This window comes from Heteronotia binoei, chromosome 21, assembly GCF_032191835.1.
Source record: "Heteronotia binoei isolate CCM8104 ecotype False Entrance Well chromosome 21, APGP_CSIRO_Hbin_v1, whole genome shotgun sequence".
Classification (NCBI taxonomy): domain Eukaryota; kingdom Metazoa; phylum Chordata; class Lepidosauria; order Squamata; family Gekkonidae; genus Heteronotia; species Heteronotia binoei.
The window spans coordinates 93916775-93933899 of NC_083243.1; the positions used below are offsets into that span (position 1 = coordinate 93916775).

The following is a 17125-nucleotide window of genomic DNA, read 5'->3' on the forward strand; positions in this document are numbered from 1 at the left end:
TTTACCAGAATAGAGCAAGTTCCACAAACTGTAAAAGTTCATATGAATGAGGCACTGTGATTTCTGCTGATTCTTCTCCTTACTGCACTTCTTTCTCCTACTGTGCTGCATATTGTTCTGGAGAAGCCTGTAGGGCCATTAGTAGGGCCTTTGGGAAATGTAGGAAATTTTGGAAGAGGGCAAAATCCCTCTTCCAAAAATTCTTTGGCAGCTCAGACCAGGTATGGAAATATATTTCACCTTGGGCACTTAGAAAGGCAAGATAGAATTTAAAAAAAAAACATTTCAAACTAGGGTTTGAACATGTATAAATGCTAGCATGGAAGAAGGAACTACTCAAAATAGGGAGTGAAAATGGCATAAGAGGCTAGCAAGAAGACAAGTACCGTAAATGTGAATTAAATAGAGATCAGTGTGTTGGATAGGTTTGAGTTCAAATTGTTAATGGATACTGTTGAGCTTGAGCATCATTTGAAAAAAATGATTGGCCTCCTGAAGAAGTTCATTAATTATTTGGAATTGGGAGTAAGCAGTGAAGTGGCTATGTTATGCTAGGAATGTTTTAATCATTGATTGGTTTTAATGTGAATTTAATATGAATTTATTGTTTTATTATTGTGTTGTTCACCTTAAATGTTGTTAGTCGCCCTGAGCCTGCTTCGGCGGGGGGGAGGGCGGGATACAAATAAAATTTTACATTACATGTTTGTGAATGGCACAGTTGTTCAGGGTGGTGAAAACCAGGGAGGGCTGTGAGGTGCTCCAGAGGCATCTGTCTAGGCTGGGCAAGTAGGTGAACTTATGGGCACTCAATGAAATTAATGAGCTGTTGGCTTAGAACAAATAAAACAAAGTACTTCTTCACCCGAAGAGTAATTAACACATGTGGAATTCACTGCCTCAGGGAGTAGTAGCAGCTACAAGCATAGACAGCTTCAAAAGGAGATGGATAGAGCAGAGGTCTCTGAGTGACTATTAGCAACAACTTATAGATGGAACTGTCTGGGGCAGTGATGCTCTATAGTCTTTGTGCTTGGAGGACTACAGGAGGGGGCTTCTGAAGTTCTGGCCCCACTGTTGGTCTTCCTGATGGCTTTAGCCATTATGTGACACAGTGTTGGACTGGATGGGCCATTGGCCTGATCTAACATGTTCTTAAGTTTGAAATTAGACTGCCCCTTATGGTGTGTGTTTTGATAGAATAAAGTCATATTTCTTTGTGTAGCACAGTAAACATGGAGAAGTTAGCTGGAATAGATTTATTAATCAGGTTTTCAAAATAGCTCTGTCATGCTAATTTTTTTAAAATTGGAATTCAGAGTAAGTAAAAGAGGGATATGCTTCAGTAATATTTATTTACATTGCTTACATTTATCATGATGTATCAGCTTTCTTTTCTGTTTCCATTTAAAACATTAATCAAATTTTCTTTTTGTATTTTCTAGCATGCCTTTTGAGCCAGAAGTTTCTGAAAGGTCAATTTCGTTCATAAGTGTAATTGTAAAACTTGCTAATATTTCCAGGTGGGTTTGAGTATAGTAATATTTTAGTATAGTAGTAGGCTGTATTTAAGGCTGAAGTAAAGTCTTGTTGACAGTTTTGCACAGAGACAAACTTGTCAAGGCTTGATGCCTAGAGTTTAAGCCTAGAGTACAGTAAATCCACCCTAGAGCACGAAACAGCTTCCCTCAAATCAAGAACCTAGTAAGCAATCTTCTGGTTTTAAAAAATTCTCTTTACTAGTATTTACTGTCTAATGCTGTCAGTTTTTGGGTAGAGAACTTGGTTGGGAGTCTGAAGCTAGTTTGTGTTTCTTCTGCTCTGTTGCACACAGCTATCTTCATGGATCTGACACTCTGTTTATCTGACAGTGCACTCAGTACTGCTTCGTTAGGGAAAATCACACAAAACAAGCCCAGTGCATCAGCATTTTTATTGTGTACTGAGCAGTCTCTCTCTTCACATGGTCACATCCCCTTTTTAATCCTGGTCCTCATCCTACTTTCCCAGTCCAGCCTGTTTTTGTGGTGTCTACTGCTGGTCTCCCCAAGCTTGTGTACTTGGGCTTGAGTGTGTTCTGTGTGTGTGTGGTTCACTGTGTTAAGACCTACAAAAATTCACTGGCAGTGTTTGGTTAGTTTGACAAAGCAGTGGTCTACCATTAGTGGTTTGTGGTCAGCAATGGCTGCTTTTAAGTTGGATTTCCTCCCAGAAATGATGGTGGATCATTGCTCTTTGAATGCCAACTCTATGTAAGTACTTTGTTTTCACAGCTTGTTTACAGGCATGCTGACTGTCTTGAATTTGTTCTTTTCATGGTGGGTTGTGGGGATGTTTTGTTTAATGTTCTGCAATTGAATGGGGGGAAAGCAATAACAAAAAAGATCAAGATTCTTGAAAATGATGCTTCTAAAAGATGCTTAGAGTTGATATACTAGGAACAAGTGCTTCATAAGACTAAGTTTTCTCTCAGGTGTTAAATTTTGTTCCACATGGAACTAACTTAAAATGGTATGTTTTGATTCTTTATTAATCACCGTATATTTGTTTTTTTTATTTTCTAAAGAGATACATTCTGTTGGCTGTCATTAAGCACATTGATTTACAATACAGATTCTACTATAAATCTAGCACATTTCTGCAGTCCAGGAGAAAACTGTCAATATATAGGCTTATGCATTTTAACTGGTATATTTTTAGAATAAATTTTTCTGATAGAACTTAAATAGAACTGGATGCATTCAGCAGTTATGCAGCCACTTTCACATACACATGTTTTATTAAGTTAAGGTATTAGAGTCATAGAAATAAACAATGTTCTGTTATGTGAAACTATTGAAATGTGTGTAATAGTGACTGAAGCATACATTCCTACCTGCCTTCCAAAGTTTCTTGAAACTGACAAGTCACTGTTGTGATCCTGAACACAAGAATTGGGTCCTCGAATAAAAGTTTGCAGAAGGAGTTGGTGAAGTGGATCACTCCTCTTCACTTTGCACCCCACAAAATCCTATGTTTTGATTTGGGGGACAATCATAAGCAAAATGCAGTGCAATGCTGGGGGCAGTCAGGAATGGAAATTGAGCAAAATGTTTTCTTGCACTGGCTCAGTACTTTCTCCAGTTATCTTAGTGTGGTGCATAGGCACTGCAGAAGGAAGGGGCTGGTATGAAAAATCCACTCTGCCAACTCCTGACATGAACTTTTCATAGAATCCAACCCATTGATGGAACTTGTAATTCAGCAAATGTGGTTTGTGCAACTTATTCCCATTGTCTGCTATGAAAAGCTGAGATCCTTGTGCCTTCCCAGAATCAATAATCTGCCCCAGTTACACTGTTAAAATATGTTCACTATCACTGGAAGTATGTGTAGGTAAATCTCTGTAATTTCAGTAGAAAAAACAGTGTAGTGGTGGAATGGCTATTGTCTAACTAGGGTCTGGGAGACTCCAGTTTGAATTGTTGCTTTGCCATGAAAACTTGCTGGGTGACCTTGGGCCAGTCACACACACTCAGCCTAACATATCTCACAGGGTTATTGTGAGAATAAAATGAAAGAAAGAAGAATGGTGAAAGCCACTTCAGAGCCACACTGAGAAAAGAAAAGTGGGGTATAAATGAAGTAAGTAAATAAGAATACCTGGGCTCAGGCAGAAGTCACCATATAGCTTTTAATATTAATAAAGCCCATGACCTTGCCCCCCAAGTAAGTTATTTACTCCTAGCTGATTTCTCATCTTAAACTTGTAAGAAAACATCCCACGGGAAGAGATCAGTGCAGTTCAACATAAAAACGTTTTTTTTAATTGAAGAGAGTGTAGTCTTGAACTCAAAACAGGGGCCAGCAATAATCTTCTAAGCCAGAAGTGTCAAACATATACCTGTGGGCTGCACACTGCCTACCCAGGGCTTTAATCAGGCCCCTGGCTCTTTTCTCCCCCCTCCCCCTCTTGTCCTCACCCTTTGAAGCTATAAGGCTGCTGCAATTCCCAGCTCCTTCTGCCTTGTCTTTTCCTGCTTCAGTAGGAAGCTCGTCTGGGCTTGCAAAGCTGCAAAGAAAAAGTGAAATGGATTTTCCATTAAAGTCTCTGCACCCAGAAAGACTACTCTGGGAGTAGTTTTTCTGGGCCCAGAGACCTTAATGAAAAATCCTTTCCACATTTTCCTTGCAACTTTATGTTGCAATGTATTTCAGTGGAGTGGCACTCAAGTATTTTCACTTTCCAGCATTTGTATGGCCAGTTGAAGCTGTTGCTTCCTGGAGTTGTCTCCTTGCAAATAAAAGGTTGATGCTTTGAGCCAGCTTGTCTTTGCTGAATGGACCAGAGAACTGGTACCTAGTGAGTACTCTAATCACCTGGAAACCCACAACCAAAGGGGGATATTACACTGGAGAGCCATTGCCAATCTGAGTAGCCCCCGGGGGGGGGGTGTGGAGAGAAGTTTGCAATGTCCGGCCATTTCATGTTTTCCTAGGCTCATAGCATTTTATATTTTCTGCTGTGATCCTTGTGCTTTTTCTTGATGTTTTATTTTAAAAATTGCATTTCCAAATCCCACCTTTCCCCCACCTTTCCTTTTTAAACAAAATATTGCAAGAGTTTTAAGCATTGTTTGTATTTTATGTTCAAAACCAATTAATTATGCTTGTATCCTTTATAAAGTTTATATCTCCACTACCTGACATTACATTTTATGACATGCATGACCTGGCCCCACAGTCCCATTTATGTTAGATGTGGCCCTCATAACAAATGGGTTTGTCTTTTTAGAAAAATCACACGCCTTACAAACAGAATCAGCCAAGACAATAATAGTACAACAGTAAGAACAAATCATGCCGATAAAACCAATCAAACCAATAAATAAAAATGTTGTGAAAAGCAAAGCCATATCATAAGGGAGTCTAAAATGGTATTGCTAAAACAGTCATTAGTCTAGGAGAAGACCATTAAATAGCTTTAAAAAGTTGGAATGCTTTTGTTGTGGCCTGGTGCCTAAAGGGAAATAAAGTAGGTGCTAGGCAATCCTCAAGTAGGTGTACATTCCAAAGGCAAGGTTCCCCCACTAAAAAAGTGCTGTCTCTGGCTGCCATCTGCCTTACGTCTGCAGGTGGAGTCACAGAGAGCTGGGCTTGATAAGAGGGACAATACATGAGGAGGTGGTTCTTCAAATACCCCAGCCCTGACAGTTCAGGGCCTTAGAGGTGAACACCAGCCCCAAATAGCATGTGTAGATTTTCCAATACAGAGGGAGAAAGAGTTTATGTATCCAGCACTACAAAATAATATGTCTGCTGCATTCTGAACCAAATGAAGTTAGCAGTTTTCAAAGATCACCCCCCATTGCAGTTATCTATTCTGGATGTGAATGGAGCATGGATCGCCATGGCCAGATCACATCTTTGGAGGAACAACAGTATCTGGTGAATCAGCAAAAGAAAGGAGGGAGAATTCATAAAGGTCTCTAGTACTAGCTGACTTTTCTGGCTCCTTAGCCCTGCAGCGTCCCAGGGCTAATATGAGGGAAATTGGTTCAAATAACAATTTTCAAAGTGACTTTATTTAAATCCTTTGAAATTTAGCATATTCATGTTGATGTTTTAAGCTGAAGTGATTATATAAAAAGATGAAACATAATTAAAATTGAATTCTAATCCATTTTACATGTTACATGGAGTAACATTTGGTACATTGAAATCAGTGACTGGGTGTGGAGAACTTGGAAATTTGCAGGACTTTTTTTTTTAGCAGGAACGCACAGGAACACAGTTCTGGCTAGCTTGGTGCTGGAGGGTATGGCCTAATATGCAAATAAGTTCCTCCTAGGCCTTTTCTACAAAGAGCCCTGTGCAAAACAATGGTGATATCAGGGGTTGTGGCTTAATATGCAAATTAGTTCCTGCTGGGCTTTTCCCGCTAAAATGGAAATGTGCATGAATTTTTTATTTATAATCTATCCAAAACTTACTTCCTTTGAATTTGCAGAATTTTTGTAATAATATTTGAAACTTTAGTATCCTTTTAGTAAATATCAAGGAACAGCCAAGGAAGAAATATACCAGCCTTTTCTCATTTTCTTGTGCAGCTCAAAGAAAATGAATGGCACATTGGATCACCCTGATCAACCAGACATTGATGCCATCAAGATGTTTGTGGGTCAAGTCCCTCGGAGTTGGTCTGAGAAGGATCTGCGGGAACTATTTGAACAATATGGTGCCGTCTATGAAATTAATGTCCTGCGAGATAGGAGCCAAAACCCTCCTCAGAGTAAAGGTAAGAGCTCTTTTTAATTTTAAAAAATTGTTTCCAGTATGTATTGTTTCTTATTCACATTGAAATTGATACAGGTTTGTTTTTATATGCATATAAACTTTGGCTCTTGCTGGCTTGGTTTATATATAACATGGCTTGTATGATCGCCTCCGTGTTACCTGATGTGGAATAGTATCAAGAAAACAGATGACTTTTAGGGCTGTTGCGCACACTACACAGAGCAAACTTGAGTTTGCCACCAAATATACACTTAAGAGAAAGCTGATTATATATTTTGAAACATGTATTTGCTGAATTCACTCTTTGCATTTTTAAGTGTATACCTAGCAACATGATTTATGAAGTGGCCTTTATTACTGGGATATAACGTACGTAGTGTCCCACCATTTTGATATGTCAAATAAAATGTACAGGGGAAAAACCTTTTCTGCTTAAAATCCAGAAAAACACCTGCAAGAGTACCAAGTTTTTTGTCCTAATTAGCTTACTTCCGTCTTGAGTCTCAAAGGAGGAGAGGCCAAAGAGCTGTTGGAAGCTGCTGGGAATGTGCAGGCTCTTGACCCTCTTATTCTGCCTAGTTTATGATCAGGCAACTTGGCGAATGACAGTTGAAAAAAGTTTACCTTTAACATTGCTAAATGCGTCTCTTAAGCTAAGAATAAAATGTGTGAACTGTTTATTGGATAAATTAAATGTTTTAAAGGTTAAGACCTGCTCTGTAGTTGCAGCAGGATGGAGAGCTAAGAGTTCTGAGGTGGTAGAGTGAACTATGGATCCCTTCAGAAAGAAGATGCTATTTTTTAAAGTTCTCTCATGCTTTAAAAAAAACAAACTCCTTGTGAGAAAGAGTAGTATTTTAAAATGTAGTTTACTTGAAGCCTCTACAGTTTGTTTTGCCACTTCAGTCTGCCACTGTTAGATGTACAAATTAGTAGTAGTAGTAGTAGTAGTAATATTTATTAAATGTATAAACATGATGGTGTAGCAGTTTTCACTCCCTTGGGCAGATCATAGACTGGGCATGGGGCAGGCCATAGCAGAATGGAAATACTAAGCTATTGCTGTCCTCAACCTTAGGTCCTGCAGAACTGAGTTAGGTCCTGCAGGGCACGAATGTCACTAGGTAGAGAAGGGACAGGGCTGAAAAGGCCCTTGCTCTAGTTGAGGACAGCTGGATGTATTTTGGGCCAGGGATCGCCAGTAGTTTTTGATCGCCCAAGCATAAAGTTCTTCGGGGGACATACCAGGAGAGGTGGTCTCATATGCCTTTTGGTCCCAGGCTGCGGAGAACCAAAACCTTGAAGCAGATCTGGTACTCAGCTTTGAGCCAGTGCAGCAGGCAGAGCGCAGGTTGAATATATGTTGTCATTGCGGTACCCTTATGTACCAACACTGCTGCATTCTAGACAAGCTTCAACTTCCAGATTGACTGTAAGGGTAGAGAGAGTTACAGTAATCCAGCCACTGCAGACAAGATGAAGTTAATCTTGACAAGAAGCCACATTCATGAAAAGTTTAAATATTATGCTTGAGTATTTACATTCCATGATAAAGTAACTCATCTATTAAAATATGCATTATAAGGTATTTTCTGCAGGTTTAAACAGTGCTGGTGGCTTCCAGTTAGTCCAAGTTCTACCATTGACTATTTTGGGTCTTTGACAGTTTCCTGGCTGTCAAAGTAAAATACTCTCTGGGCAAGTCCTTAAGTGGTGCTAAAATATATTGAAAATGTGTTCTGGTAAGAATCATTCCCTTAAAAGTCTCAAACGTCAGGGACAGCTTTCATGCAGTAACTATCAAGTATTAGGAAAGCAGCTTTTTATGTTGTGATTTAAAAAAAAAAATAAGCCCTCAGTTTGCAACTGTGATGTGTTTGCTTTATAGGGTGCTGTTTTGTTACATTTTATACCCGTAAAGCTGCACTAGAAGCACAGAATGCCCTTCATAACATGAAGATTCTCCCAGGGGTAAGACAACAAGCACATTCTCTCTCTTGTATATCTCTAGCTATTCTGTCTTCATTTCAATTTGTTTTGGGTGCCAGCTTTTCTGGAATGGATGTGTGAAATCTTTTGGTTCTGTTGACACAAACTCAGTCTTTCCTTTCCCCTCAGCATTGTATTATAATCCAATATTTTAAAGATAATGGCTGCAAAATTCTGGTTCTGTCAAGGAGTATGTGGATAGCATTTATTTTAATCACTTTGTTTTGCTCACAGATGCACCATCCTATCCAAATGAAGCCAGCTGACAGTGAAAAGAATAATGGTAAGTGTGTGCAGAACCAGCTTTCTTTGATCAATATCAGCCTATTAAGCTCAGACTTCCCACTTACGGAATGGTATCCTGTTTTCCAGCTTCATTCCTTCTACCCACTGAATAGTCTGTTCCTTTCTGAACTTCACTTTATTTATCATGACATTTATATCCTGCTTTTCCACTCAGAAATGGTTTTCAGCACAGCATATGTCTTAAAACATAAAATTTAACTTTTAAAAGCATTAAATAGCCAAAATATAAATTTTATCTATCCATTAGATAAAAATATGCATAAACACTTAAACCAGATAAACATCAGCAACTTTTCATCTGTGGTCTTTGGAAAATAATTTATGCTAAATGAGGATCAATATATTCCTCTCCTGGGAAGGGGGTTTCATGACCTTGGCTTTGCTGTAAAAAAGGCTTAGTTTTAGGGATAGCAGGGGTTGTCTGTATGGCATTGATCTCTTTCTGCTGCTGCCCTCCCCCATTGTTGAAGGAATGTTGAGCAAATGAGGATAGTTTGTTGCAAGGGGAACAAAATGTACACCTCCAGTGTAGATGTTTGTTGTCTAGTCTTTGTGTCCTTGAAAAAGCTGTTTCAGTTGCACCTACCAGTTCTCAAAGAACCATTCCAGCTGACAATGAGATAATGGGGGAGAGATTACTTTTACAATGCTGTTCATGTGTCAGAGTTTTGGGAGGTTGAAGAAAGGATACGGAAGAAATTTGTGAGTCACTGATAAATCTGGAAGAAGGGAGTGACTCAGAAGAATTCCAACAAAAAACGATCCATTTGGGACCATGGCTAGAAAGTTCTTTAGGTAGCAGGTAGTCTGTTGCTGGTGAAGACAGAGGCACCAACCTCACACCAAAGCAGGGAGCAGCACACTCCTGTGCTTGGATTCAACAAGGGCATGGATCTGCAAAATTTCAAGTCTTACCCCACCCCCAGAACAGTCAAGTCTTCATGAAAGAGGCAGCGCTGGAAGCTAGAAGGACTCTTTGTCACAAACTGAAGTGAAAGTATTTGTCAAGTTTTCTCCATGGTTGCTACTAGATGGAACGATGGAGAAGTAACATAAAGCAAAAAGGAGCAGATTTTTTTCCCTGCAGAGAGAGCCAAGACTAGAGCCACAGCACCCCAGCCAACTTCACAGGTGTTCAGTTGTGTCAGAGGAGAAGGGTTTCCCGTGAAGCTGGCTGGGACATTGTAATTGCTGCAGTGACTGCAACACCTTTGACTCAGCCAGAAGGTAGCCTCTCTTCAGGAGAAATTTTCTGAATGTGTCCCCCTCTCCTACTGTCCCAGGATTGGGAGGAAGTTATGCTGGCTGATACTGTGAACCGTGCAGCAGAATGGCTGTTGGCTGAATGATGTGTATCCCTAGCTTATACAAAGATGCTTTAAAATGTAGCATTCAGATTTCTTGTATTGGACGGTTCCCTCTTCTGTAGTAAGAATCCCCCCTGTTTTAAAGCAGAAGTGAAATATTCATAGTATTAGGACTAGTGTCAATTTCTTAAGTGGAAATTAATGTGTTCTGTATTGTGTTTGCATTGTAGGCTTCTTAACATCTTCTTTTCTGTGGATTTTAATATGTAGTAATATTTGTTTACAGTATTTCAGAAAATTGCACAGAGCCTGTATACAAAGATTTAAAGCTATATAATAAAAATTATAATAGCAAAGAACAAATAGCATATACAAGAAATCTTGAATGAATATTTTAGCAGATCTTCAAACTTATTGTATATTCTATAACATACAAATAACATTTGTTGCTTATTTTAACACCTCAGAGTCCTTAATTTGGGGGAATCATCTCCCTAATCTCAAATGTTATCTAGTAGGGTAAAGAAGTCTCTGAATTAATCTTTTTAGTGCCATAGTAGATGGTGGAACTTCCATACCCATTAAGCATTTCCCCCCCCCTTCCTTCCTGTAGCAGTGGAAGATAGGAAACTGTTCATTGGGATGATCTCAAAGAAGTGCAATGAAAATGATATCCGAGTGATGTTTTCCCCGTTTGGGCAGATTGAAGAATGCAGAATTTTACGGGGTCCAGATGGCTTAAGCCGAGGTGAGCATGGGTGAAATTTCTCTCTTTTTACCTGACATCTAATTGGGAATTTTGCAAGTCTCTGTGATCAGTAGGATCTCCCTCTCACCTGTTCAGTTTCCATTACTTGGATAGACCTGATGTGTAAACATGGCCATGTTATTTTTCCAGGTTGTGCTTTTGTGACTTTTACAACAAGAGCTATGGCACAAACAGCAATCAAAGCAATGCATCAAGCACAGACCATGGAGGTAAGAAACATAATTTTGATTGACTGGTTGGAATGTTGGACATTGACAGTCTTTTGAAATTCTGTGTGCAAGCCAGTGTTGGACATGTAGAATTCCTCTGTAGTTTTCTAGGTGCTGTGCATTCACCATCTCACACTCACTTCATTGTAATGAGAAAATAGATAAGATATATGAAGTATAAAACAACAGCAATTAATTGAGAGATCATGAGGCTTGGTAATTGTTTTAGAAGCACCATAGTTCTGTGAAGGATGGGAGTTAGGTTTCTGTAATTGGTAAGTGGTCCATAAACTTTTAATCTATTTGAATTGATATTGCAGGGGTGCTCTTCTCCCATCGTAGTGAAATTTGCAGATACCCAGAAAGACAAAGAACAGAAAAGAATTGCACAGCAGCTCCAGCAACAGATGCAACAAATCAGTGCTGCCTCCGTTTGGGGAAACCTAGCTGGACTGAACACACTTGGACCCCAGTACTTAGCAGTGAGTTTCTGAGTAGGATCTCTTCCTAAGTATTTTCCTCACAGTAGTGGTTTCTGATACAATTGTTCTCCTGAGGCTCCATTAGAAAACTCCAGACCTCTTGGCTATGTTGATGAGTGTAAATCGTTAAAGTTTGTCTCTGCTCTCAGGATTGTTATTGCTTGACAGAATTCACATGCTTGAGTTGATGAAGAACAGGCTGACAGTGTGCACCAGCTGTGGTCTTAGTTTCTAACATAAATAAGAAAAGGAAATGTTGTGCGGTTGGGGGTGGGGGGAGGGAGGTAGCAGTAGGTGCAGCATTTTTCTGTGGCATGGAGCATATTGTCTGCAGTGAAGAAGTAATGCAATACCAGATGTAATTCAGTGGTGTTTTAGGAGTTGTTTAGGCAAATCAGCTTTTTCCTTCAATGGTATTCTTAACTACAGTATTTAATACCACTGTGCTTTTTGTTCATGTGTGTGGGGAAAGATGTCATGATGTGGTCATTAGGATTTCTGGTTATGACGGCACTTTGGCTGTGGTGTGGTGCAGTGTCTCCCATAAGTGGAGCCAGCCCTCATTCTCACTCTTGTTCTGTTTTTGGTGTAATGTCTAGCTTTATTTACAGCTCCTTCAGCAGACAGCAGCTGCCTCCTCTGGGAATCTGAATACACTGGGCAGCCTCCATCCAATGGGAGGTAAGTACTACCTCTACCACCACACACACACAGAGGTCAGAAAGCAGGATCAGTATCAAATGATCATGGTAATCAGTAAAGAAAGCTATTAAGACTGTGGTGTAATGCCAATGCTTGTAATACATAATCTCAGTTGAGTACATGGAATTGATTTTTTTCTCTGCAGTGCCTTGTCATTCTTTAGGGGGGCTTAATCAGTTTGCATTAGATCTTTTCAGAAGGTGATTTAAATTAATAAAAGTAGGGAAAACAGTTGTAGGTTTCTACATGAAACCTGGGAGAGGTCATCCAGGGATTTGGTGCAAGTTACCACTTATATACAGATGACACCCAGCTCTGTTTCTCTTTAGCAGCCTAGCTAGGTAGGTTTTTAGGAGGTCTTGAATAGGTGCCTGAAAAAGGTAATGGGATGGATGAGGACCAGTAAACTGAAACTTAATCCAGACAAGGCTGAGGTGGTATGGGTCAATGGAGGAGCAGCTCAAAAACTGCAAAGCCAGCTTGTCCAGGGAGTGGGATGTACTGAAGGAGGAATGCACAGCACCTAGATCCTGACCTGTGGTTGGAGTCACAAGTTTGTTCTGAGGCACAAATGTCTTCTGTGGCATATAGCATTTTTTAAAATCAGCTCCAGTTGGTTCACCAACTATGACCATTCTTCAAAAAGAGTGATCTGGCCAGAGTTATCCATGCTCTGATCACATCCAGGCTAGAGCACTGTAATATGCTTTAATCAGAGCTACCTCTAAAAACAGTTTGGACACTTCAGTTGGTCCAAATTAGCAGCCAGTCAGGGGTTGACTACAGGGATTATATTTCCCCTGGGTACAATTCAAAGTTCTGGCTCTAAATCAGGGGTGTCATACATATAGCTCATGGAATGAAATCAACCCATTCAGGGCTGTTACCCAGCATGCAAGCAACCAATTATTAACTTTATTGCCAGATGACAGAGGCTATGCATTATGTCCCTGTAGACTGCGTAATGGGAAGGTGGACATTGGGGAGATACTATGAGAGTGTTAATGTTTTGTGCATGTTTGTATTTTGAGTAAAAAATAGTACTGTTAATTGGGTTTGCCTGTGTCCATTATAAAGTTTATATCCAGCTAGTTCTCTGCAGACTGCACTGGTTACTGGTGGAGTTCCAAATTAGGCTCAAGGTCTTGGTTTTGACCTTCAAGACCCTGAACAGCCAGGGACCAAAATGCCTACGGGACCACCTCTCCCCATATGTCCCTCAAAGGGCTCTAAGATCAGCCAATTAATGTTGACTGGTAGTCCCCGGCCTAAAGGATGTCCACCTAGTTTCTACTAGGACCAAAACCTTTTCAGCTCTGGCACCTACCTGGTGGAATGAGCTCCCCATAGAAATCAGGACTCTGTGGGATCTATTGCAGTTTTGCAGGGCCTGTAAGATGGAGCTATTCTACCAGGCCTTCTGGGGAGTTTTAGACATCTGACTCCCATCTGTCCCTCCTGCTGTATGCTGTATACTAACTGGATATTGACCAGACCTGCCATTGACTGCTCATTGTTTGGAATGCCTGTGATATTAACTATTATCAGCATGCCTGGAGCATAGATTATAGCCATTTTGTGCTTAACTAATGTTGTGAATTGTGATTTATTGGTCTATTGATTTTAGGTTTTTAATGGATTAACGTATATATTTGTATGTTACCCACCATGAGCCTGCCTTGGCAGAATGGGTGGGATATAAATCCCATCAATCAATCAGTCAATCAATAAAGTATCTCTAGTACCCAGCATTACATTTTATGGCACACATGGCCTGAGCTGACAAAGTATTATTTATGTCAGATCCAGCCCTTGTAACAAATGAACCCAACTCTTCTGCTCTAAATGATGCCAGTATACCTGAAGGATCATCACTTCCCAAACCCTTCTCTCTGTTGTTCCCCCACCTTCAGAGGTGAGGTGGGTATCAAAGTATTTTCTGTGGTGGCACCTTGCCTTTTGGAACGTCCTCCCCCTTGAGGCTCACTTTGCACCTACTTTGCTTTCTTTTTATTTAAGGGCTTATCTTATCAGTTTTAAGGGACAGTTTCTGGATGAAGGAATAGAGGGAATACTTATTAAATTTGCAGATGATACCAAATTGGGAGGGGTTGCAAACACAGAAGAAGACAGAAACAGGATACAGGATAACCTTGACAGGCTGGAAAACTGGGCTAAAATCAATAAAATGAATTTTAACAGGGATAAATGTAAAGTTCTGCATTTAGGTAGGAAAAATCCAATGCATAGTTATAGGATGGGGGAGACTTGCCTTAGTAGTATGTGCAAAAAGAATCTTGGGGTCTTAGTGGATCATATGCTGAACATGAGTCAAAAGTGTGATGCGGTGGCTAAAAAGGCAAATGCATTTTTGGGCTGTATCAACAGAAGTATAGTGTGATGTGATGGTATCGCTTTACTCTGCTCCAGTAAGACCTCACCTGGAGTATTATGTTCAGTTTTGGGCACCACATTTTAAGAAGGATATAGACAAGCTGGAACGGGTCCAGAGGAGGGCAACCAAGATGGTGAGAGGTCTGGAGACCAAGTCCTATGAAGAAAGGTTAAAGGAGCTGGGAATGTTTAACCTGGAAAGGAGGCAGCTGAGAGGAGATATGATCACCATCTTCAAGTATTTGAAGGGCTGTCATATAGAGGATGGTGTGGAATTGTTTTCTATGGCCCCAGAAGGTAGGACCAGAACCAGTGGGTTGAAATTAAATCAAAAGAGTTTCCGGCTCTACATTAGGAAGAACTTCCTGACCTTTAGAGCAATTCCTCAGTGGAACAGGCTTCCTCGGGAGGTGGTGGGCTCTCCTTCCTTGGAGGTTTTTAAACAGAGGCTAGTTGGCCATCTGACAGCAATGAAGATCTTGTGAACTTAGGGAAGTGTTTGTGAGTTTCCTGCATTGTGCAGGGGGTTGGACTAGATGACCCTGGAGGTCCCTTCTATGATTCTATGATTCTACGCTGCTTTTTTAAAAAATGGCTTGTGGTTTTTAATTGTAAGCTGCTTTAAACAGTGTTCTGAAGAGATAGCATAGAAATAGTCTAAATAAATAAAAACAAGATTAAAAAATAAACTCATCCTGTGCTTGGAAAAATGTTTTTACAATGTTCTCTGGCATAGAACAGATTAATTAGGAAGGGCTTATATTTTTCCCATGAACATGTTGAATAAACAAGTTTGCAGCTAGGCAGTCACTCTGGTTTTCAATAGCAGCAAAAATCTAAAAATAATTGTATTATCAGAAAAACATTTATATTGTCTGCCTCTCTCTTTCTCCCAAGATCCAGGATCCCCTTCCCTAAATAACTGGCACTGTGTCTGTAGTTGTGGCTTTTCGGCTGGGCAGGTAGCAGCTGCTCTTACTTTAGGAAAGACATTCTTCAGAGAAAGTTTATTTCACTTATCATGCATGCCAGGAATGTCAAACATATGGGCTGGATCCAGCCCCCGCAGAGTTCCTATCAGGTCTGCAAGCAACTTACTATCATCTTCTGCCTTCTCCCTCTCTTGCTTTCTTCTGCATCTCAGCTTACTTTGCCTGGCTGTCTCAATCTCTCAGCAGAGCTACTGAGCCAAGCCTCTCTTCCATCCACTGGCTGAGACTCCTACCCCTGCTCATTCCCTTACTTTGCCCAGTTCCCTCAACCACAGGGAGAAATACAAAACACCTTTAAGATCAACAAAGTTTTATTCAAGATATGAGGTTTTTACCTTGCTACAGAGAGTGTGTGTTGTTGGGCTTGTTATGCCAGGGCTCTCCTGGATCCACCTGGGTTTGCCTCCCTTTTATTACTGTATTCATGCCCACATGATCCTGTGTTTCTCAGTAGGAAAGCATGTGAACGATTTAGATGAGGCTGAGAATGTAAGTCCAGACCAAGTTCACCCAGCACATCATATTTTCTTTCACATTTTCCTTTGATTTCCTTTAATTGATTGGGGATTTTGAATTTGGATGTCTCAGACAGTAGGCAGATGCGGACCACTATGCATTGCTGTCTCTATTGCTGCACTGCCTTGTAGCAGTTGTCATTATTTCTCTGGGGAAGTCTGTAGCCTTGTAGGCAAACACATAGCCCTCAGTCTGTATCATGATACCTTCACATGTTCCTGACCAGCACACTGAGTATCTTATGCACAAAAGCCCACAATGTTCAGCCATTTCATGTTTTCCCTGGGTTTTACGCTCAGAGCATTGACCATGAGATTTCTGTAATGAATGTCAATAAATCAAAAATAGGTTTGCAACTTACAGTTATGCACCTGAACAACACCTGAACAGCATACTCAAAATTGCTACAGCACAGACATTGTCTCCATATGTTGATGCAATAATTCAGACTAAGAGGTGTCAGTTATCAGAGACTGCTAAATAAACAAAATATTGCAAAACTGCTAATGTTTTAAGCATGTTTTATTTTAAATTTAAAAACATCTTTAATTGTGTTTGCCTGTGTTCTTTATAAAGTTTGTATCTCCACTACCCAGCATTACATATTTTATGACACACACGACCCAGCCTAACAAGATCTCATTTATGACAGATTTTACCCTCATAACAAATGAGTTTGACACCCCTGGTGCATGTACTCCTAAGTCGCCCTTAGTTCAGTAAGTGTTCTTAATTAGAGACAGTTGCTGAGGTTTATTAATGCCTGTGGAATTTAACTGATTTACTGCCTCCTCCCCAAAAGAGCAGGGTGTGGAGCAAGCAGAAGCTCTGCACACAGTGCAGATTTGACGAGGACTCATCATTGTGTCCTGTGGAATTTTCCTATTTTCTTGAACATTGTTTAAAAATTATAACCTCCAGCCTGACGGAGAGTTCTAATGAAATTGAAAGCTCACACTGTTGTAGGTCAGTAGGTTTAAATTTTTGGATCTTAATTTGGAAATCTTTTAAATTTAAATTTGGAACTGACACAGCTGCTAGAAACTTCCTTCTTTGTTTCAGCTTAGAACTTTGAAACACGGTTAACTATAAATATAAACTGAATTTTCCCCAAACCAATTGGGCAAGATTTGTGCACTGTTTGTGAATTTTTGATAGAATATATATTTCTGGTTTTTCAAAA

At 40.1% G+C, this 17125-nt stretch overlaps 1 protein-coding gene across 6 annotated transcripts in view; it reads left to right on the plus strand.

The window, feature by feature from the left end:
• The window catches only part of CELF1 (CUGBP Elav-like family member 1), an 86062-nt gene that overhangs the window by 45300 nt on the left and 23637 nt on the right, over nt 1-17125 (plus strand). Inside the window, exons 1-8 of one of the 6 annotated variants that reach the window (XM_060261455.1) lie at nt 2002-2252; nt 6090-6277; nt 8165-8247; nt 8500-8548; nt 10492-10626; nt 10777-10856; nt 11177-11338; nt 11938-12019. In XM_060261455.1, coding sequence (XP_060117438.1) covers nt 2182-2252; nt 6090-6277; nt 8165-8247; nt 8500-8548; nt 10492-10626; nt 10777-10856; nt 11177-11338; nt 11938-12019 — 850 coding nt within the window. In that variant the 5' untranslated portion in view covers nt 2002-2181. Of the gene's footprint in view, nt 1-2001; nt 2253-6088; nt 6278-8164; nt 8248-8499; nt 8549-10491; nt 10627-10776; nt 10857-11176; nt 11339-11937; nt 12020-17125 lie in introns of those variants that run through there. The other 5 variants (XM_060261456.1, XM_060261458.1, XM_060261459.1 and 2 more) reach the window with 5 other exon arrangements.